General features: G+C 38.3%; 2 protein-coding genes across 8 annotated transcripts in view; both read right to left on the bottom strand.

Moving 5' to 3' along the window:
* Positions 1 to 346: 346 nt before the first annotated feature.
* Positions 347 to 9,017, bottom strand: mybl2a (v-myb avian myeloblastosis viral oncogene homolog-like 2a). 6 transcript variants are annotated; one of them, XM_034877413.1, is made up of 13 exons: positions 8,505 to 8,618; positions 8,320 to 8,398; positions 6,479 to 6,581; positions 6,106 to 6,177; positions 5,876 to 5,968; positions 5,565 to 5,785; positions 5,296 to 5,416; positions 4,978 to 5,031; positions 4,480 to 4,697; positions 3,524 to 4,226; positions 3,043 to 3,285; positions 2,215 to 2,415; positions 347 to 1,880 (listed from the first exon to the last, which is right to left on the bottom strand). In XM_034877413.1, exons 2-13 carry the CDS (start codon positions 8,328 to 8,330, stop codon positions 1,281 to 1,283), a joined length of 2,640 nt encoding a protein of 879 aa, XP_034733304.1. In that variant the 5' UTR covers positions 8,331 to 8,398; positions 8,505 to 8,618; the 3' UTR covers positions 347 to 1,280. The 6 variants fall into 6 exon arrangements, with proteins under 6 accessions (XP_034733304.1, XP_034733301.1, XP_034733307.1 ...); XM_034877410.1 differs by lacking the exon at positions 8,505 to 8,618 and adding an exon at positions 8,026 to 8,085 and having other exon boundaries at positions 8,320 to 8,418; XM_034877416.1 differs by lacking the exons at positions 8,320 to 8,398; positions 8,505 to 8,618 and adding an exon at positions 8,776 to 9,017.
* A 2,470-nt stretch (positions 9,018 to 11,487) lies between these two features.
* sgk2a (serum/glucocorticoid regulated kinase 2a) overlaps positions 11,488 to 22,563 on the bottom strand; it is a 12,198-nt gene continuing 1,122 nt past the window's right edge. The window contains exons 2-14 of one of the 2 annotated variants that reach the window (XM_034877326.1): positions 22,315 to 22,376; positions 21,333 to 21,394; positions 20,862 to 20,919; positions 20,104 to 20,187; positions 18,792 to 18,923; positions 17,400 to 17,512; positions 16,452 to 16,488; positions 16,253 to 16,339; positions 15,975 to 16,070; positions 14,888 to 15,043; positions 14,413 to 14,502; positions 14,157 to 14,194; positions 11,488 to 13,573 (exon numbers count right to left, since the gene is read on the bottom strand). In XM_034877326.1, coding sequence (XP_034733217.1) covers positions 14,183 to 14,194; positions 14,413 to 14,502; positions 14,888 to 15,043; positions 15,975 to 16,070; positions 16,253 to 16,339; positions 16,452 to 16,488; positions 17,400 to 17,512; positions 18,792 to 18,923; positions 20,104 to 20,187; positions 20,862 to 20,919; positions 21,333 to 21,394; positions 22,315 to 22,335 — 948 coding nt within the window. In that variant the 5' untranslated portion in view covers positions 22,336 to 22,376 and the 3' untranslated portion in view covers positions 11,488 to 13,573; positions 14,157 to 14,182. The remainder of the gene's footprint in view (positions 13,574 to 14,156; positions 14,195 to 14,412; positions 14,503 to 14,887; positions 15,044 to 15,974; positions 16,071 to 16,252; positions 16,340 to 16,451; positions 16,489 to 17,399; positions 17,513 to 18,791; positions 18,924 to 20,103; positions 20,188 to 20,861; positions 20,920 to 21,332; positions 21,395 to 22,314; positions 22,377 to 22,563) is intronic. The other variant, XM_034877324.1, reaches the window with a different exon arrangement.

Genomic DNA, 22,563 nt, shown 5'->3' with positions numbered 1-22,563 from the left:
TCTTCAATACAAGTATATTCTATGGATATTTCCATGAAGAGACATACAAGGTCAAAGGACTCAATGCCACACTGGGATTTATTACAATATAAACAATCATTACAAGAAAATCAGTTAGCTTTCATTGAGAGTGAACTTTACTTTGTTTAAAAGTCTACCAGTCCATTTAGGTCAATGTAAGATGAAGAATGGCCTGTCCCATCAACCCCATAGGACATCAAGAGCAAAAACAGCTGATCATCCAAGAGAAAAAAATTCATTGTAGGAGTAACATTGAAAGTATTACTGAACAATAATAAATGAAAAATTTACAATTGTAAAAACTGAAAAAAATAAAATAAGAAAATAAAGGTGCATACTCTTATTTATTTAATTTGCTGCCAAGTGACCCACAACAGTTAATCTGCACTTGCTGTACAGCACACAAAACAAATGACAAGGGGAAAAAATTCATTACAAAAATGCACAGTGCATTTTCTGGCAAAAAAGCTTTGCTAGCAAATATTTGCCACGTAATATGGGTACTGAATAGCCATGCTCCCACGCTGAGATTTACCTGCCAAAGAGTACAGCTACAAACATCACAGGCTGATGTAAAGCTGTGATTGGTAGCACTTGTATTATTGTTTTGATTGTAACATCTTTTAAATTAAAGTGTAGGTGTGCAATGCATTCTGCCAGTGTTTTTATTAGTACTACCAATAGTATTCAGCAAGTCCAAAAAATACTAATCTTACACATTGGGAATTTGATCACAGAGGCTTCATTTCTCCTTTGTGAGAAGTTAGCAGCAGGTCTTAAGAGAATGCATGTTGTAATGGCATCTTAAATTAAACTCCAGATTGCATTCTTACAATGTTGAACTATCCTCAAATATAACAAGTCCTTATTTTATATTTTTATAGAATGCTGTTCGGTAGCTTTGTGACAGGCAACAAAAACCTGCCTTTCAATCTCAATCCACAGGGAAATGACAGTTTGTGCACTATGATGTAGCCTGCTGGTTGCCATTGTGCTGTATCTTATTTCAACAAAAGAGATATTCTAAGTATATTACCCTAATTATCCATATACTTATAATAGATTTTGCTGCTTTTGACTACTACTGCAAGGTTGAAATGATGATAAATTCAGTTAGTTGGATCCAACGTTTGAAGAAATGTAATTGAAAGGGATGCTGTCAATTGGGTGTGGAAGCATAACAGGGTGTATGGTGAATAATGCGTGGAGGTTCTTTGGGTGGCGGACAGAATGATCAGGCACAATTGACACTAAACCCATCAGTGTTTGGCGACCCCACTGGACTTTTTAACAGTCTTTTTCCTTAAAGAGTTTTTGTATAGAAGCAGTCTCTCTGTAGTGTGAGCTGGCAAGCGGTTCCTCTTGGCTCTTACAATACACATTGCCATCGGACACAGCCGGTCGAAGCCCCCTGAGGTGGCCGGTACTGCCAGCAGCTTCTTGGCGATGCCTTGCAGCATTGGGAACCGATTTGCGGACTTCCAATACAACACACTGGAGTTGCTTTCCCACAGTGGTTCTGACAGGTACACATCAAGCTCTGCTGTCTTAATGGTCTTTGCAGGCGGCTGGAGGAAATTAAAGATGGACTTGCGCTTGAGGTCGTTTCCGTTGACTCCGTCGCAGTTGTTGTCATCTGAGCTGCCACCTGATGTCTCCGTCGGGGTGTTGTCTTGGCTCTCTTCTTCGCCATCCTGCATCTTCAACTCATTGCTTGTCTGCTCTTTATCTCCCTTTAGAGAGGGAGATGTTGAGGGCTCCATGCTTTCTAATGTGGATTCAACAATGGTGCGAGCTTGATACTTTGACGGGGGTGTTAGGAAATCTGTCTGGTCCTCCAGTTTGGCATCGGAAAATGGCTGGGAATAAATTAATTAAAAAAAAACAAATTAAGCAAGGATGAGAGTTCTGATTCTGAGATTAGATAGGTATGATACATAGTTTTGTCTTTTATGTACTCAGATGAAACAATATAAACAGAGCTCTACAAAAAAAAATGGGTATGAGATGCCATTTGATGCAATTTTGCAGCGTACCTTTTACGTTTTCAGTTCTGGTACGGTGTTTAACACGATTTAAAATTTAGTTTTAAAACTGAAAATTGTAGTTGCTTTAAATTAGGGCTGACCTTCTCTGTGGTTGCAAAATGTCAAAGCATAAAATAACAGCAATGCGTCTGTCCTAATTTAATACCTGCAGTTTGATCCTGGGGTCAAGCACGGCAGCTAGTATCATGTCCTTCTGGTGAATCAGGGACTGGAAATGTGTGTGGAGGCCTGTGCGCAGGGCCTTGTTAAAGTGGGTGTAGTTGGTGACAAGGCTCTCCAAGGTCTTATCAAGGCCAATGAGGGAAGGTGTGATGAAAGAGATGGTCACTCCATTTCCTTGCAGGACCTTGGTTAGAAGAGTCAAAAAGGAAATGTTCTCACATAATCTTCTAACAATATTATATCTTCTAACAATATTGTAATACTGTATTACCATAAATGTTTGATTTCTAGAGGGGTTAACCAAAAAATGCAAGTCTCTTATCCTATCATCCAGGCTCAGTATACAAGTGACAAATTACAACATTGCTGCAACATTAATGGTTTATAATTTTTGTTTGCTTTGTTTCAGTAATTGAAAGCTGCACACTCAGAATAAATGTTTGCAAACAGCCAATGCTTTATTTATTACCACATTAGCCAACCATAAGTTTAGTTCAAGGACGTGCAGCTGACGTCAGCTAAAGGGCGAAAGTATGAAAAGATGGTAGTTTCAATGTCTATTACTTAGAGTGATGACAGTCCTGTTTATATATTTTTTTGATTATTTAATTATTTGCCACACTAAATCTGGTCTGGAAAAAAAAAAAACATTTTGGAAATTCCAATTTAAATAGAAGTGGTTGGTGTCCAAAAGGCTCAGAACATATTTGGGTTTAAAAGAAACTTACTCTCATGTCTTATATGGGATCTTTGAAAAACATTATAATCCACTACATTCATTTAATGAACTTTTTATTTATTAACTTTTTACCTGCAAAGCCTCCTCAAAGGGCTCAAGGAGACCCAGGATGTCAATCACTTGCTCCCTCTTGGCCATGACCAGAGGAGGAGCACTGGCTGTGTTGTTAGCCTCGATGCGGGCCTGGGCTAGGAGAGTCATGATGGCGCTCCAGGCGGACTCCTGCACCATACGCCGCAAAGAAAGCATCATGGAGTTCCAGCGACAGTTACTGGAGGAAGGGCACAGAGACACGTTGTACTCCTTCAACAAGACCTAAACATAAAATGATAGGAACAAAAATTGTATGATCAAACCTCAATTGAACAATTTGTAAGTCTATAACTATGATGTTAATTAGCTGTACCTCAGCTGTGTCTCATCTTTGGGCGTAACATATTATAAAACAGCTTATTTGGATTATATAACTTTGCAAAAAGAATACAATACAAAGTAAAATAAACTTCCAAATCAGTTTTAATTTCTCAGTAAAAAAATCTGTATTTTTGCTTACCTCGCTCCAGTAGGCACTGCTCCTAAAAAAAGCCACCACGTTATGGACCTGCGAGAGCAGGTTTTCCACAACTCTTGAGTTCTTCAGTGCCTCCTTAATCACAAGTTGCAATGTGTGGGCCACACAGGTGGTCCTGGTCCCAATCTGTAGCTCTGAAAAGGGGGACTCCATTTCAGACATCTGGTCTGACAGAAATGCCACCACCTCATCTCCATCTGGTTCTCCCCTATTGGATGAGCACATAATCTTGTAGTTGCAGAACAAATTGTTCCCAGCAAGAGCTTCTTTGGCCTGGTTGGTGAGGACGTAGCCGATGCTGCGAGGAAAGATGCCATAGCTTAGCAGCACACCTTCAAGCTCCCTGGCAACATTGGTGCTGAGGTTTTTGTGGCTAAGGTGGCGGAACGCCACAATGGGACGGCGGATCTGCCAGGAATCACTGACAAAGTGAAGCTGCACGATGACAATGGGTTCCTCCACTGGGTGGGATTGATCCCCTGCCCAGAGGTCAAAGGTGACGTGAATGGCATTCTCATCCTCTTTGGTTTTGGCAAGGCAGGCTTTAAGGTCCCGGATGAGCTGAGGCTTGATGGTTCTCTCCACTTCATCGTAGAGCTGTAGGCCCACGGCACGCTGGGATAGCTTGTGGCATTCAGGGCGGATGGTACTCATGAATGACCTGAAGCCTGCACCTTCAACAAAACTGTTGGGAACAAAGTGAAGGTACATTAGTGTGGGACCTAGACTAGTGGTGCGATGTCCATTTGGTATTCGTACAGAATAGGAAAGTTGCCATTTGCTGCAGGCAATTCAAAGTCTGGTGACACATATGACACATCCAAGGAGGATAGTGAGAGTATTTCTTTTACTTGGGGATTAGCAAACTTGGTGATTTTGACAACTTTGGACAACAACACAACAAGGACACTGTAACAGCTACTAGTGCTTCAAATCACCTGAGTGGCAGCATGTCTTCAGCAATCATCCTCAGTGCTGCATTGGCAAACTTTTTCTGGTCCATTGGCGCCGCTGCTACTGCAGCGCCTGAGCTAGAGCTGGGACTGGAACTGGAACTGGGGGGCAAGGAGGGACTCCTGGATGCTAAAGCTTGTGGAAGCAGAACAGCCGTCTTCTGCTTGATTTTCTGACAGTCCTGCTTCTTCTCTAGCCTGACCTGCAGCAGAGAGTAGCAGAGTTAAACCAAGGTTGCCATGTGGTAATATCACTGAAAAATAAAAATAAAAATAAAACGAAGAAGGAATTATTCTATCACAGTAATGCATCCATAACCACCTTTAAACAATAAATTGTGGTGATTATTGGATTGACTTTGTTTGGAGGTACTTAATAGTAATTAAGCTAAAATTTGCCAAAGTTAAAGTGTGTCTCATTAGGTAAAAGTTTAGAGGCAAACATAGTTGAGTCATAAAAGAAAATCATCATAGCAGGCTTACCACTTTAGGAGTTACTGGCTCAGTGTCTAACACAACATCACACTTGAAGTCCACCTGTAACAAAAGATATAATGTGAATGCACAGTACAGTGTTTCTAGGATTTTCTTTCTTTCATATTAATGGCCCACATAATGGTCAGATAGTATATTAGTATTGATTTTATACGTGACAAGTAGCAATATCTTTGCATTTTTTAAACTGTAACCAACAAACATTTAACCTGCTACTGTATATCCTTACAATGATTAATCAACTAGCATAATCAAATCAGTACAGTATGTCCCTACAGTATGTGCTAAACTAAATAGGTACTGTACCTCTCCTTCCACAAACTGCTGAATATCCAGGGAAATGCTGTCAGCATCATCTTTGTATGAGCCCAACTCTGCTTTACGTTTGATGGAGGAGTTCCAGTGATTTTTCACAGAATTGTCTGTTCTGCGAGAGGAATCAAAAATGTACATCAAAAGGTTGATACATTTTACGTTCACACCCTTATTTTAAGATAACAACCAAAGAATGCATATGACTGCTCTTAATCCATATTGCTAAATTTCAGCAACTCAATCACAACTAAGCGGCCCACCTTCCAGGAAGCAGCTTGGCAATCTCAGCCCATCGGTTTCCCAGAACAGCGTGGGCTTTGTAGATGATGAGGTCTTCTTCATTGGTCCAGGAGCTCTTTCTGACCGCTGGGTCGAGGTGGTTGTGCCAGCGCTCACGACATTGTTTTCCCAAACGTCCTTTCAGGTGCCTGGCAATCAAAGACCAGTGTCTGGTGCCGTACTTGCCCACCAGCTCCACTATCTGTCCGGAGCAAATACATATGTTAAGTGAAATGGGACAATGTTAATTGCAAACTGTGTTTAAGTCAGATGTTCCATGTAAAGTTTCGACCTTTTCATCTTCCTCTCTGGACCAGAAGCCCTTGACTAAATCAGGATCCAGGTGCTTTTTCCAGCGATGCATACAGTGAAATTCTGTCCGCCCCTGTCAAAGACACAGACAGGTTGTTTTGAAATGAAGGAGTTGGATACTTGGCTTTCCTATATTTTACTCAACTTTAAAATATTACACTGCTGATCCATACTCTCTCTCGATAGATTTTGCCTCTGCTGATTACTTACCGGTAAAAAACTGGCAATGGTTTTCCAATTTTTATCCCCAAAGTTGCTGATCAGGATTTTGAGATTTTCATCCTGTACACAAGAAAAGAAATCTGTTCAGATAAAGTATAATTTAATGCACACTTTAAGGTCAACTTTCAGGTACATGTTATCTTGAACAGTTTGTTACTTTTGACACAAGCTAACAAAAACAGAAACCTGTGTGATGAAAAATGTTAAGCATCAGCACATCTTCCCCAGTTGGGCATTACTTTTTTGTAACTGACAGTAATGTCATAAACTACTTAAAATGACTCCAGATAATATATTCATGAATGTCTATTCTGAATGTCTAAAACATACACATCATGGTCAGAGTCTTCTTTTCACTCACCTCTTCCTGAGTCCATTTGACTTTACACTTGGAACCATCCTTCTTCTCTGCTGCGTCCGAGTCCGTGTCAATGCACATATTGCTATCCCCATCTTCTTCCATGCTGCAACCGTACAGATTTACTAATTATGCAAATATGTATTACTGGTTTTCAACATAAGAGATTATTAAGAGTGAAAAGAAACACTAGATAGTGATACTTTAGCATACAATGGACATTGATATGAACATATGGCATGGTTGACATGGGCTTTATAATGGTGCTGTTGAGTTTGAATGTAATTTGTAATCATTAAAACACTTGCAAACAAAATTTGTTTCACTTTGCTTTGGTGTTGCTTCACAAGTTTCAGCTGCAGAAGTAAAAACATGTCTGGACCTAAGGTTTAGCTATCTTCTTAAAACAACAGCACACACACATCACTCTATTAAGTGTGTTTATAAGCTATATTTAAAGTGCCCAAGATTGAAACACTATTAGCATGCCACAACTGACTCAGTGGTAGATACGTTGAAATAAGTTGTATGGCAAAGCTGGCTAAGGCTGCCCAATAAAAGTTGTCAACAGTTCTGCCATAGGTTCTACCTTGAAAAACTGGATAATCCTGTTAATATTTTTAATGGTCACTACCAGAGAGGTATAAATTTAACGAAGCGTTTATTATTGAGGTTGTAGTTTGCAGATATGTTGAATTGGACTGTCACTGCAATATACTGAGAGGTGTTTCCAATGTTTTGCTTTCCTCCATACAAACATGAGGTTGGAAGACGGGAACAGACTAGTGGCCGGCAGATCGGGCTGGGTTTACCCAGTCTAGGACCAGACTTAAACCGTTTGACACCCCCTGCCCAATGTGCTCAAAGATATTAGTTGAAGCTCAGGGAAACTTAGTTGCCACAAATGTTTTGAAAACAGACATGCAAACTTGCATTGTTAACATAAAAAAAGTTACAAATAACATAAAACTAGCTACTTTGTAACGATGTATGTTGTTTCTAGTGTTAGGTGAGCCGAAGACAAATCCTGGTGGACATTGAAGATCTAGCTATTCTACTTCCTTGTACACAGAACATGTGTATTTCACCTTCCTATCCTGTGTGTTGTGCACCACAGCAGTGAGCTAACTGTCCACAGAAAAGTTGAAATAGCTTCAGGTTAGTGACTGGCTAACATTAGGTAGCAGCTGCAAACTAAACCAGTTACCTCGACATAAATATAAAACTTTCAGCTATGGCTATATCTTAACAATGCATTGGACAACCGACTAATTAGTCAAAAATTGTGTTAAACTAATAAACTTACGTTGCAACCTGGCTGTAACTTCAGGCCAAGTAAGCTAACTGGAGGCTCATGAGCACGCTTGAGGAAACGTTGACTGAGAGTTGACTGTTAGTTTAGAAAGTAGAGCGCCTCTAGCTGCGCATGCACGCAATAATGCAACACTTTTTTCAGCAAAAATGAGGCGTTTATAATAATTATTAACTGTGATGGAAGGAGAACGTTAACCTAGCTGACATGAACGTGGGGAAAACACAGAAATGCCTACCTAAATTTCAGATTGTGCAACTGCTTCTGGAATACAGCCGGGTCCAACTTCCCCAATTCTCTACCATGATACAACAGAACAACGTCTTTAAACGGTCGTCTCACTCACCCTCTCATTGACACAACAAAGCAGTGCTAACACTTGATACATAGCTAGCTAGTAACAGAGTCACGATGGTTATATTAAGTAAAAGCAGCTGTGAGACATTTTTAATATGTGCATAGCACACACACACGCACTTTATTTTAATAGGCAACGTTAACATCCAGAAACGTTAATGTCTTCTACACTTACCCGCGCGACATGTCTCTTCTATCTCTGCTTGTGATGCAAACTGGAGCTTAACTGCTAGCTAACACAGCAACAAATCAGTCTTATGAAAATGAATGAAAGCTCGAATAGCATACCCTGAATGAAATGTCTTGCAATTATTAAAAAACAGAAAGAATACTCATGAAGTGGTATCGGTAGAAAATTACCCGGGAATGAAAACTAGGGGATGTGTTCAAGAACAACATGGCTACACGGCTAGACACACACTCCCCGGAAACGATCCATGTGAGCGACGGTTTCAACCGACGCTAACGGCTGATGTGCAGACGTTAGCTTATAGCTACATTCAGGGGTTCTCTTAACGTCAACAAGTCAATTAAAACACATAGCTAACTACCTAGCTAGTGTTCGTAAACGTTGTATTGACTCGTGTGTAAGGGCAACACTAGTTTAGCATTAAACACATGTTACACTTACCTTTTTACAAAATAACTGATGGGTCACTTAGCTATCTAGCCAACTAAATTTGCATATTCAACTAAAGTTAGGCAACGAATCACAAAAAAATGTCATCTAATCTAGCATAATTTTTCATTTCGGATTTGTCTTCCCAAATATTCTGTCAAAGGGCACTGCTATTTGTATTAGCTAGCGTTGTAGTTTATGAGGTCAAAGAGGGAACCTAGCTAGCTTGCTAGATAAGTTGGAATGTTAGCTACAGGCTTCTACAACCTAGCTTGCTACTTTGCCTGTATCCCTGATTCCCTGCAGTCAAACGTGTTTCTCAGCAACTGTTGGTTCGTCACAGTTACCAGTGTTTCTAACACACTATGGCCGTTCCACGTCCGAGAAAATAACATGTTTTAATTGGGTTTTGTTTCTGACATAAGATAATATGCACCTTATCGCATTAAAGGTGTTCTTTATCCAAATCTTGTAAAATTCCGTTTCCTACATAGCTAATGGTAATGAAAATGTGGGAAACTATTTGTGTTAGCGTTAAATACACTAGTGTAATTTTGTATTACACAGCCTCGACTTTTGTTTATATTTTTAAAGCATTTATACCGTCAATGAATCAATCACATCATCTGTTTCTCCTTTTGACCACTAAGTGGGGCAGTTGTACAGTAATATAACTCTTCACCTGTCTATTTTCTTCCTACTTTTGAACCAGTTTTTCTATTTTTAATTAATAATTGACCTGTTCATTCTGTAAAATTGAAATGGAGTCTCTATCTTGTGCAGCGATAAAACAAAAGAAAAGTGATAAAAGCAGACACAATACAACAACGAAAAAGAGACAAAACAACCATAATAAAAGAAGTTAATGCAAAATTGATTTACAAAAATGATCAAATTTGCTCTTTAAACTATTCACTGTTATTTATTTTTTGCTTTATTTTAAGTTTTTTATATTAAGTTTAATTGTATCTTTTCCGATCATTACCTTCTTTGTTGATGTCATTGGTTTATGATATATTTTCAAAACGTTTGTTTATTTTCTCTTGGAAACCACTTTTTTGTGTTGCTCTATAAAGTTAACATTATTATCTGGATATTATCACACAAACACATACAACATACTGGAGAATAACTACAGGAAACAATAAAACAACCCTTTATATATCACAACAGACAGGATCTCTTATCACAATTAGTCTTTTCTCTTACCTTCATTATATACCTATACAACATTTTTGGTTCACATCAATCATGTTTGAGGGCTTTAGTTGTGGTGTGTTATGGATAACAATATTTTTTTGAACTTTTGATCACACAGAAATATTTAGCTATGTGATAGTTTGTCTAATGTCTTGGCACTGTCATAAATGTGTTCTTACCTGATTAATCATAATAATCAGATGATGATGATAGCATGATTTGCAGAGCTGAAGGGTAAAAAGCAGTAAAAAGCTAAAAGGCAGTAATACTTTATAATAACCATCAACAAGTGGTAAATTGATAGTTAATTCCACTTTATTTAGTTATTTTACTCATAATAAGGTATGAAATCATAATCATGAATCATGTTTGTTTTCTTATCATTAGTAATGGTTCAGATGATGTTGTATTTTAATACTAGTTTTGAAATGATTCCCATCTCGTGTTATTGTTTGTAATGAGAAAAGTTTATTATTTCTTGGTTTTCAAAAAGAAGTATGACAGTTATGTCGTAAACCGTTTAAATCTGAGCATGCGCAACTCACATCTGCACGCCACCAGAGCCCGGCATGAGTTGCGCATGCTCAGATTTAAACGGTTTATGACAAGACTGTTACATTGTGAAATCCATGAAATAAAAAATATATCATTTTTATACTACATGGGCAGATTTTCACTTTTTATAAGAAAATAAAACATTAAGGACTCATTACCAGACTATAACAAACACTGTTTTAGAAGCTGTTTGTGTTTCTACGAAACACACAGACACACACACATATATACTAAAATAAACAAAAATTGTGTAGTGTAGTATTCAAATAAAGTCCAAGTACATCTAAACAGTTCCTGAGTACAGTACTTGAGTAAATGTACTTACTTAGTTACTTTCCACCAATTGCATAACTGAACTGTTGTTTATGATACCGCATGCACTTTATCTCAGTAGTTATGTCAAGCAATATTTGCTTAATACACTCATCTACATTCACCATGTAACGTCATAGTTCATCTGTAATGGTGATGATAATAGTTTTTATTGTTAGACTCAAGGTCCATTTAAACATACAACAAAAGGAAGGAAGGACGGACAGCGATATTCACTCAGGTCATCGTGACCATCGGTGAAGGGATTTTTGATAACATGTAAATCAACTACACTGGTCACTAATTAGTTAATAACCAAAAACAATGTTTCTGTTATGCAAACATGTTTACTGGCTTGTCCAAAAGAACATGTAAATGTTTTGACGGATGTTTGAATTATTAACACTATATATACACAAAGCACACACACCCCAGTATGCACGCACGCGCGCGCACACACACACACACATACACGACCCATCAGCCTCTGTTTACAGAATCAGTCAGGGACCAACAGCTCGACCTGCAGGGTTACAAATGGGGAACAAGGAGGGCCAGAGCAGCATTAGTCTGAGTGACTTAAGACCATGTAGAAGAAAATGAAGCTGTATGGTTGGCCAATTTAGTTTTTTTAAAGTTAATAGGAGCATACTATTTTCAGAAATTGAACGAAAAGAGCTTCTTTAATATCAGATTTACAAACAAGACTTTAAGTATACATATAAATGAGATAATAAAAATAAAATATCAGATGTACAAGTGTATCATTCATTAGTGCAAACGCCAAGCACCATCAATCACCAAGTCCATTTTCAAGACAGAGAGGCATTTTATGGTTTACTTTGATATAATCACATTACTAGAGTACATACTGCAAAGCTACTACTGTATATTTACAGATGTTACATACAGTATTTTCAATATAACATTGACATTTACTGTCTGCTATCTACAAGCTAAAATATTATAATTCCCCAGTTTCCCAGTTGCAAAACATAAAACTACAGTCCACAGAATGAACAGCCATGCTGTGCACACAGTGGTGTAGTTAAATTTTAAAAAAGGTGCTACATGAAGCATTTTCTATCATCGGTGCATCATCTGCAAATTAATTTTCCCATGTTAACATAGTTGCCATAAACAAACAAGACCATTATTGTAAAGACTAGGAGATTCTGTTTCACACCAGATGTAATTATTGATCTATCTACTATTAGATCTGTTAGCTACTTTAGCTTAGTATTTAGCGATGGTTTCTCTCTCTCTCCCTCTTCTGCTCTCTCTTACATGGAGGATATATTCTTTAATGCCTACATTAAACAAACTTCAAGCAGTGCCTTTTTTCCCTCGCTTAATATTGCAAAAACTAGTCTGGAGTATTGTAATTCCTTAATATCAGGTTGCTTAAACAAGTCCCTTAAGACTCTCAAGCTGATCCAGAATGGTGCAGCGTGTATTAGCTACTGACAAGAACTAGAAAAAGAAATCATATTTTTCCTGGATGAGCTTCACTGCACCGGTTCCCTGTAAAATCCAGAATGGAATTTAAAATCCTTCACCTGACCTACAAAGCTCTTAATAGTCAGGCACTGTTATAACCCAAAGAGCTCATATTACCCTATTGCCCCTCTAGAGCCCTGAGCTCCCAGAATGCAGCAGTGCTTGTGGTTCCCAGAGTCTCCTAAAGTAGAATGGGAGCCGTGTAGTTGATTAAACACTTGTAATCAGCACACAGCAGCAGGAATGACACATGTGTTTCATCTACAGTCTCTGATTTGGGAGAGGGGCTGCATGTTTACACAGGGTTGACTTCATTCATTAATCCTATTTTCCTTTTAATTATTTTATATTTTCCTGATTAAATACTTTATTGGGATGAACATCCATAAATGAGGCTGTTTAGACATGCAGAGGAGCACAGTGTAACTTTTTTATTCATAAGCCTGTTTTAATTGTTTTGCACAACTTGAACCACTTGAGCCGCATTGATATTTCAGCAGCTGCACCATTACGCATCAGCTGTCTAGTTACACCTGGTTTGCACCAATGCCTTTGGTCACCAAAATTGCAAAAGATATTTCCCAGTCATGCCTATTTTTGTTTGTGCATGGAGATATTGCTTGCATTTGCATCAGCACCCTATTTTAGGAAAATAAAGCCTTTAGTCTGACTGTACCAACGCAATATGATCATGTCTGTATATAAAATAATTGTTAAACACACTATTCATTCCATTGCAAATTAATGGGATAAAAATCATTTGCACTGCATCTTAAAGATGCTCCTACTTCTTGCGAGCCCTAAATATTTGGTAACACGTTTATGTTGAACTTCGCTATCTCTCTAAGAATAGTCCTGGGACTTCAAAACAAAAAAAAGTTTCATATTTTAACATTAAATGTCTCCATTGCAGGAGGTCTCCTTTTCTGCTAAACCCTCAAGAGAGAATCCCTACAGTAGACGAACAGGAGGTACCACATGGAATTCCTGCAATGTTACATGAAGAGTACTCATTTTCATGTGACTCAAAAAGGTGTCATCACTCCATAAAATCAATCACCCTGTTTAAACATTTGAACAGTTAACTCCTGCCTCACAGAAAGCTATCCTCGGTGGCGACAAAGGAGAACCCATTGAAGGCGTTGTTGCTGCTGGTGTTGAGCTCCGGGGTCCGACTCACCGAGTTAGGAACCACTTCTCTGGTGAACTCTGGATCAATATGCTGAGTGTCAGCTGGGCCTCTCTGAAAGATGAAACAGTCTATATAAGTGATAATGTGTGACAAGTTGTCCTTCTACAGTATACAAAATAATGGATGAGGTGGAGGTGAAGGATCCGCTGACAGGTTTTTAATTTTCTATTAATAGAAACTTGTCAGCCAATCAGGAGCAAATCTTTTCCGTTGCCATGGTACTATGAATAACAGAGCCAGTTGCTCTCCAAACACAAAGCAAGGTCGCCCCCCAAGAAGAATTCTCATTAAAGGGATGTTTCTTTGGTTTTCTAAAAGAAATAACAAAGAAAATACATTTTCTTGTTTACTTATGCAGTGATGATTAGTAACCACTATGGCTGAACGACAAAGAAAAGATTTCCAGCTACAAAATATAAAACAATGCTATTGAGAGATGATTAAAGGCATAGCACTGCAGAAGATGTTTAAACGGTTACCATGCCTCTATTGGGCTTTTATGACAAACATTATAAGAGGTGAGGGACGATTTGAGATGATTTATAAAAAAAAAAAAAAAAAAAAAAAAACGAGAGTCCAAAAGTCAAAGAAATTAGCTTGGATTAAAATGTTATTAAATAATATAAAGCCTTAAAAACAGGTTGAACTGGTGAACCTTTGTCACCTGTTTCTCTGAAAGAGAGGATAAAGGCATTTAAGAACATATGTAAAGGGACTGAGATTTAGAAAATGCAAGAGGCTGTTGTTGGCTGATGTCACTGGAAAATGTGTTGAAGGTGAAAAAACCTGAAGGGTAGGTAAATTATTGTTTTTCTAGTCAGGCACACACAGGGACAGACTTAATATGTAAAGACACAAGGAGTCACAGTTCACAGCCGGAAACAACTCACCACATTCGGGTTGTAAGGAGGAGTTATTCTCTTATGGTCAAGGTCATCCCAGTTGATTGGAGAGAAAAAAATGTGGTTCTTTATTTCTAACTGTTGATTAAAGAAAGAAAAGTTAAACATGTAAAACCGGCATTGTTCCATTAAATCTTTTTTTTTTCTCCATTATTAAAAATTAAGACACATTTATTAGAACAAACGGGCATTCCAATGGAGATTTGTGCAATTATTATGCACATTTTTATGTACATTTTCTCAGAGGGACAGGGTGCAGATCTGTTCTCCAAAAAAGGTCCAAACCCCTTTAAAAATGTCTTATACTGTTCCAGGCTAGTTTCCTAAACATATAATGAGCCTAGTCCTTGAATAAAGCAACATTTAATGCAGCAGTCCTTTGATCCTTTGTCTAAGACTAGGCTTATATCTTGTCTGGCAAACTATCTGTTTTAACGTGTAGCAACGGGTAAAAGACACTCACAAAGTCGGCGATGGCCCCGAGGCGTCTGTGCTGGTCCTTCTGCAGAAGACCCACCAGCAGAGAGCAGACAGCATCAGACTTTCCTGGGGGCAGTGGCAGGGGCTTGTGAAGGATCCCATCATACATTTCACCGATGTCACGGCTGTAGAAAGGAGGCTGAAGCGAAGGGATGGGTACTAACATCATGAGTATAAAATGAAACCATTTGTATTCTTTGAGACCATGGCTCCCTAGTGTTAACTACAACTTATAACTCTAACAGGTTGCATTTCAGATGTGTGTGTCTTTACAACCTGAGTGTAAGGCAGTAGAAGAAGGGAAGTTGTTTTACAAATGCCTATACAAATTCGGACATGTAAAATAGTTATATTTTATATGTGTAAACAAGAGTCTTCAGACAAGCTAGCAGCTCTGGAAGACTGTCCATAGTTATGGTACTTTGAGCTGAATGTCAACATCAGTATGCTAACATGTTGATATTTAGCAGATACAGTCATATTTACAATGTTCGGCATCCTAATTTAGTGTAAGCATGATAACATTGGCTCATTACCAAACACAAGTACAGCTGATGGGAATCTGATACATGTTGTATAAATAACTATTTTGACCTGATGATGGCGATAGAGGAAACGTTTGTGGATCACCAAGTGATTACAATTCTGTCTGAGGGGGACATGAATGTGTGAACCCAATTTCACGGCAATCCATTCAATAGCGCAGTTTCAACAAAAGGTGGTGGCCCGACTGACCTGCTTGCATGGCTACAACGAAGCCAATTTTCTACGAAATCTTTCTGCAGATTTGAGGTCCCAAGAGGATAAATCCTACTATTTTAGAGATGGTCAGCCTTTTCTCTAGCACTACTTGTACATGAAAAAATCCCAAAATGTGATGCGCACATTACCATGAAATGTAATGCACTTGTTCGTGTTCCCCAGAGGCTGAACCCATTTTATTTTGGACACTCCATGAGGTTTCCTTTAGCGCCACCCTCCTTCCACACAAGATATACTGTATTGTAGTCAACACAAAGTTGCTTCCAAAAGGAAAAACATACAAATCAGCCTCACAGAAAAACACATACCAGGCTGTAGATCATCTCATAGATCACTGCTCCCAGACACCACCAGTCCACTGTCCTGTCATAGGCTTCCTTACGAAGAACCTCTGGAGCCAAGTACTGCAGACAGTTAAAAAAAGAGGGTATGGGCTAATTCTCTTTCTACAAGTGATGTTATACACATATTGATGTAATTCTCAGCACTCTACACCTCGAAAATGTAACCACGTATGACACAGTAGGATTGATAAGTCATCTAATGTGCGTTTCCCGTTCATACAGTATGTACATTTTTTACTCACTTCTGGAGTCCCACAGAAAGTCGAGGTGGTTCCCTCCGGCTCTATACCTTCTTTGCACAGCCCAAAATCTGTCAGCACCACATGGCCCTGCACACAACAAACCATATACTATATTTACATTTCAGTAAAATAGATATATTTACAATTAGAAATACAAAACTTGAAGTTTACAGAAAGGAATAAGTTGAATTGAACTCACCTGAGAGTCTAAGAGAATATTCTCTGGCTTCAGATCTCTGCAACAGACAAGAACACAGATTATCATGATAGAAAGTAAAAAAAGATCATTTGTGAATTGTCTGTTTTGTGTGATACAGTATAACCTTAAAGGAACACGCCATCGTTTGTTGAAATAGGGTTTATCACGGTCTTCTCTAGCTGTAGAAAAGTGAGCCAATGCATTTTTTTTGTCTCAGTGCATGTATTGTTTTAGTTTGGTGCAACACCGGCAGCACCACGGCTAGTTAGTTTAGCGTAGTGAACGGAATCCTTGGGACAGTGCTTCGGCTGTGCTTCCACCCAATACAGTGCTAAATCAATATCTGACTAGGAAAACGTCTAGTCTTAATCTGCATTGCTGTTTGTACTTATTGTGAACACGCAGGCCACAAGAAGTAATTTGTTTTTTTTTGTTTTTTTGTCGGCTCACTTTTACTCACAACATGCTAACCGACAACATAGGATTTCATTCACTACGCTAAGCTAACTACCGGCGGTGCTGTAGGTGTTGCACCGGACTAAAACAATGCATGCATTGAGACAAAAAATGCGTTAGCTGCTAGGAAAGACCGGGATTAACCCTATTTCAATAAACGAGGGCATGTTCCTTTAAAGCCTACAGAAGAGGATTAGGGCAGAGTTCTGACTTTAATCTCAGAATTCTGAGATTAATTTAATTTCTCAATTCTGAGATTAAAGTCAGAATTCTGATTTTTTTTTTCTCAGAATTCTGAATTTAATCTCAGAATTCTGACTTTTTTCTCAGAATCCTGAGAATGAAGTCAGAATTCTGAGAAAAAAGTCAGAACTCATTTTTCATCAGTGGCTCTAATCCACTTCCGTAAAAGCCACTACGGTTAAGGTGTAATTATATAATGAATCACATCAACCCGGAAGAGTATTTTAATAAATGTCTGCCGGTTCTGACCTGTAAACGATGTTGAGAGAGTGAAGATAGCCGATGGCGCTCGCTACCTCGGCTGAGTAGAACCTCGCTCTGGGCTCGGAGAAACACCTCTCTCTCTGCAGGTGGAAGAACAGCTACAGAAAGAGAGAGAGAGAGAGAATAATGGGAGGATAGATAGACAGAATATGGAGAGGATGGTGGGAAAAATTAAAATACATTTAAAATAAATCAAAATTAAATACTTTCAACAAGGCACTAGGACAACACACATTGCCCTCCACACAGACGCACAGCAAAGTTTGTGTATTTGAAAACAAGTCTGCTGACTGCACGCCAACAAGTTGTGTCTGATTTTATTGTGATATGTAATAAAGGATAACTCATTAGGGAATTAGATGATTTTATGTAAAACCAGGTCGGATTCCAGTTTAATTCAAAGTCTGGATTTTTTTTTAATAATAGCCTTAAAAAAGTATACAACTGGCGGGATAAATACAATCAAATACTATTCATTGTTTTAAAACTGTTTGCACAGGAATTAATTTGTAAAGACTGAAGATGTTATGTGTAGTATTTTAGCATATCAAAGCAGTAGTTGCAAATGCACTTAGAGGTAGAAAAGAAGATTGACAGTTGCAGGTCCAAAGGGCTTGAAACAGGTTTGATATCCTTTGTCGCTGACCCCAATGCTATGCACCTGTAACCCAGTCAAGGAAAGGGTTAACAGAAACGAATCGGAGGTGGTTGTGCCAGACTCCTGCCTTTGGCTGAGTCTCCTTCTATCTAATCTGTCAGAGAGAGAGCAGGAGTGCAGTTCTGAAGTTTATCGTTATTGTAGTCCCCAGAGAAGAAGTTGGTAATTTCATGGCGCAGATTAGAACCCAAATTGAAACGTAGGCCACAAAATATGCTAAATTTTAGACCATTGTGTCAAATTGGTCGTTATTACCGGGGCTTATAAAGTGTCCGGTTTAGTTCCATCATAGTGTCAAAAAACGTTAGCAGACGTTGTTATTCAGTAGCTAGCTCAGAGATGATTGGCTAATGAAATTACTGATTTAGCATGGGGGGGTAACACTTTTGCAAGGCCCTGTATCCGTGTCACATTCTCATTAGGGGCCCCCCCTAAAGGTCGGATCCTAGAATTGCCCCTGACACACACACACACACACACACACACGTTATAAAAGTCTACGAGCTGTTGACCTTCATTATAGGAAACATCTACAATCTGAAAATGTAAATGGTGACTAGTGCTAAAACATCACTTCACATTGTGTTTTATTTTCAAAACAATATTTACTCAAATATTGACACCAAAGTCCATTTCTGATTCTATCCAATGAAAATAAAGTATTCCATGTATGTGTACTGTATGTACAGTATGTTTTTAGTTTAAGACACACACTGTACCTCTCCGCCATTCACATAGTCGAGGACAAAGTAGAGCTTCTCCGGGGTCTGGAAGGAGTAGTGGAGCCGAACCAGAAAGGGATGTTTGAGACTCTTCAGTAGCACATTTCTCTCTGCCATAATGTTCTTTTGCTGAAGAGGGAAGACATCAGAGTGAGACAGTGATGGCAACATTAAATCAAAATCCCACAAATACACAAATTATACAGAAAACACATTTTGTTAATGTTTGTTGGGCAAAGATCAACTAACGAAATTAATTTTATCTGTGTTTTTGAGCATCTGTTGCTTTTATTTCTATCTCTATTTTTATGCTTTTTCAAAATGTTTTTATGTCTTGTTAATAAATTGTTAATTATTATTTAATATAACTTTCAGTTCAAATGAACACACTTTAATTTGTTTCAAAAAAGATTGCCATTTAACATCTTCAAATATACATTAAAATAATAATATTATTATCCCATTTGGCAAGTCATGTTGTTCCAAACTAAAAAGTTGAGGTTCCACACTACATAAAAGCTTTTTGCACAATGCATTAAACAATTTCATTGTTCTTTATTTTCACATACTTCTTGAATTACAGGTAACCTGTGTGACAAAAGTCTTACAAGTGCTGAAGAGAGACTATTCGCCTGGCTGCAAGTTAGAGTTTAATTGTGTAATAATTATTAATAAAAATAGTCTAAATGCTAAACAGATTCTCTTCTTGTCTGAGGGTAAAACGGAATCTTTGATAATGAGGGAAAGGTTACCACATTCATCCATTTTCTACATCAGACGTTTAAATTTAAGTTTAAGAAAGTCACAGAAAGACTAATAGAGAAAAAAAAGACCTATTTTTTTTTCGTTAAATGAAAACTACACTTCTGTAGTAGCAAACAAAACAAATTAGGACAAGTGCGTTTGATCAGACAAACACAGAAGTGGCTCAGTTTGTTTCCTGGGAGTTGTTCAAATCTGCCCTTTGTTCAGAACAAGCTGTAGATTAGATAAGATTCAGATCATGTTGCTGGGTGAAAACACTGTTTACTAATAACACTCACAGATACTCACGCCCGCACACACACACGCACGCACACACACACCCACATACACACACACACAATTTAAATAAAAAACAGAGCACGTCTGACAATGAAAACCCTCCTTTATGATTTTTAAGATGGAGGTTTCAAGCGTTCAGCTTCAGGGAGGTTTGGTTTGGATTAGTGTGGAGGCTGGGTTCATAAAGGACTTTGTGGAAAGAAATGATGAAGCCAGAAAGGATCAGCTGGACAAGCTGCTTTAATACTGAGATAGCAGAGCCCACCTCTTTCTTCTTCAGGATGACTTTCTTCTGCAGCACTTTGACGGCGTAGAATTTGTTGTCGGCTTTGAGCTTGGCAAGCAGGACCTGCATGAAGGTTGGATTGTCAGTGGTTTGTTTCGTAAACAGACTGTGCCACCATCTCGACACAGCGCTGTCACGACACTACATCAAAACCGTCTGGGAACACAACACAGATATGTGATCTGTGGAAACAGATGACACTGAGAAAACTGAGAAAACTGCGAAAACGGAGGATGTTGATACAAGGTCTGACATCACCCTGCGGCCAAACAAACATTATTAAAGGGATTTTTATGGTGATATACAAACCTGCTGACAAAGCCATTAAAAGTTTATTTTATTCTTTATATAAAAGGTCTCTGGTGCTATCTTATTTCTTAGGGTTTTGCTGTTCCATTAATAACGTTCAGGTAACCTTAACAAGCCTTACTAGACTGTAAAGTTTGGGATTCAGGAAATTGGCAGCACATTTTGATCAGAGAGTAGTCAGCAGGTAGACTCCCTGTAGACCCTGTCTGCAATGTCAGACAGATCTCTCTCTCTCTCTCTCTCTCTTTCTCTCTCTTTCTCTCTGATCCAGGTCTATTATTGGATCTCATCACTTGGTCCCAGAAACTAGTTTAAACCACTTTCACTTCTGGTGAGTATGTGACCTGAATGAGTTGCAATGAGAAAACTGCTAATATATTCAACAATAAAGAGATATGTAGATAAATAAGTAATTGTTTCAGTGTTACCTTTCCAAATGTCCCCTTGCCAATGACAGTCAAGAAGTCAAAGTCAGTTGGCCTGGCACTAAAACAAGACAGAGAGTTATCTATTAAATGGTGGACAAAATGACAAAATAACTTCTAAAGCACTTTATTTGTAATAGTTTACAAATGGTAGAAAAGCAACCAGCAAAAAAAATAAAATAAATCAATGCTTTCTTTAAATTGACCCTTTGCTCAAATGTGGCCTTTCTTCTCTGGAATCTGTGTTTTTATACATAAAAATACAGGATATAATTTATATATTGTTGAAGATTGAGATTTTCACATTTTGTGAAAATACCTGGTCCAGACCACTGAATATACACTTTTAACAAATGCAGTACCAGTTCATTTTTGCTCTATATAATTTATGTTATAATACATATGTTATATAAAGCTGTATTGATGAATATAAAGAGAGCTACATGCTGGTCAGTGAGAGCAGAGAATACTGACTTTGGGTTTGCTGAAGCTCCCAGGTTGACATCATCACGGGGAGAGGAGGATGGTGATCGCAGCTGGAGGACAAAGAAATGTGGCGTCAGGTTTATGTCATATCTCAAAACATGTCGGCAAAAGAGAGAAGACTTCATTTTGCCTCCTTATGTCTAAATGAAGATACATAAAACATTAATAACTTGTGTATAAAAACTTTCATTCACTTGCACCATTCAACATTAGCATTACTCAAAATATTTCTTCTTTCCCCTGTTTTGGTTAGCAAACAACCCTGTAGTGCATTATAGTGATCATGTGAGGAGTGGGACAGACTTGTTGTTCCTCTAACTAGCAGGATTAATATCAGTTTTCCTTGAACAACTTTTACAAACTGAGTCTGGTGTTTTCAGATTTTCATCTTTGTGAAAAGCACAATGTGGAAATCTGTTTAACTCCTGAAAACCAAAACTTAAGACAATAGATGTGATATCAGATTGAGCGGATTTAGTTTGAACTTGATTGAAGTACTGTGACATGATGTAAAAAAAAGAAAAGAAGGAAAAAAAAAGAGTAAAAAAGAAAAATCAAATGCACTTCATTAAAAGTAGCAGTCATTTATTTTTTATTTTGAGACAAAACGGTCTCCATGAACTGGTAACACTGCACGAACGGTGGCATCAACATGGAAGAATATTCAGCCCGAAGATAAAAACACGAGGATCATGTCACTTTGCCTCTCATTGCACGATCACTAAGTAATTACAATCCTTTTGGAAAGATTCCAATTTGTTTTGGATTGTGGAGATATCTGTGAAATCATGTTGGGAAAACAACCCCATTCACCCCAAACCTCCTGGATGTATTACTAATTTGGTCACAGACATTTGATAAACAAACATCCTTTTCTTAAAAATTGAGTTTAAACTGGGATGCAGGCGGATTCCCTGTCACATGGCCTAAATACAAATAAACAAAAAGCATAACACTGAAATGGACTCACATTACAGTGTGCCATGGCCATTATCCATTCCACTCCCGCTGATCCAGCATCAGTGAACAGACCTGTGAGAAGAGATGTTGAGAGTCATAAGGTCAGCGGCTGTGCAGAATGCAACTGTGGTGGTGAACCTTTATAACTTTAACCTTTTCTCATTTCACAGATAAGATGTTCTCAGTGTGTGTGCGTGTGTGTGTGTGTGTGTGTGTGTGTGTGTGTGTGTGTGTGTGTGTGTGTGTGTGTGTGTGTGTG

The sequence above is a fragment of the Etheostoma cragini genome, chromosome 7 (genome assembly GCF_013103735.1).
Source record: "Etheostoma cragini isolate CJK2018 chromosome 7, CSU_Ecrag_1.0, whole genome shotgun sequence".
NCBI lineage: Eukaryota > Metazoa > Chordata > Actinopteri > Perciformes > Percidae > Etheostoma > Etheostoma cragini.
The sequence above is the reverse complement of the archived record's forward strand: the minus strand, read 5'-3'. Positions and strand labels throughout refer to the sequence as shown.

What these genes read in the sequence shown, in the direction of transcription:
- mybl2a (XM_034877410.1), bottom strand. An exon ending in TCAAATGGACTCAGGAAGAG is followed by an intron (nt 6,178 to 6,478) that starts GTGAGTGAAAAG and finishes TCTTGTGTACAG; the next exon opens with GATGAAAATCTCAAAATCCT. An exon ending in CCAGAGAGGAAGATGAAAAG is followed by an intron (nt 5,786 to 5,875) that starts GTCGAAACTTTA and finishes TGCTCCGGACAG; the next exon opens with ATAGTGGAGCTGGTGGGCAA.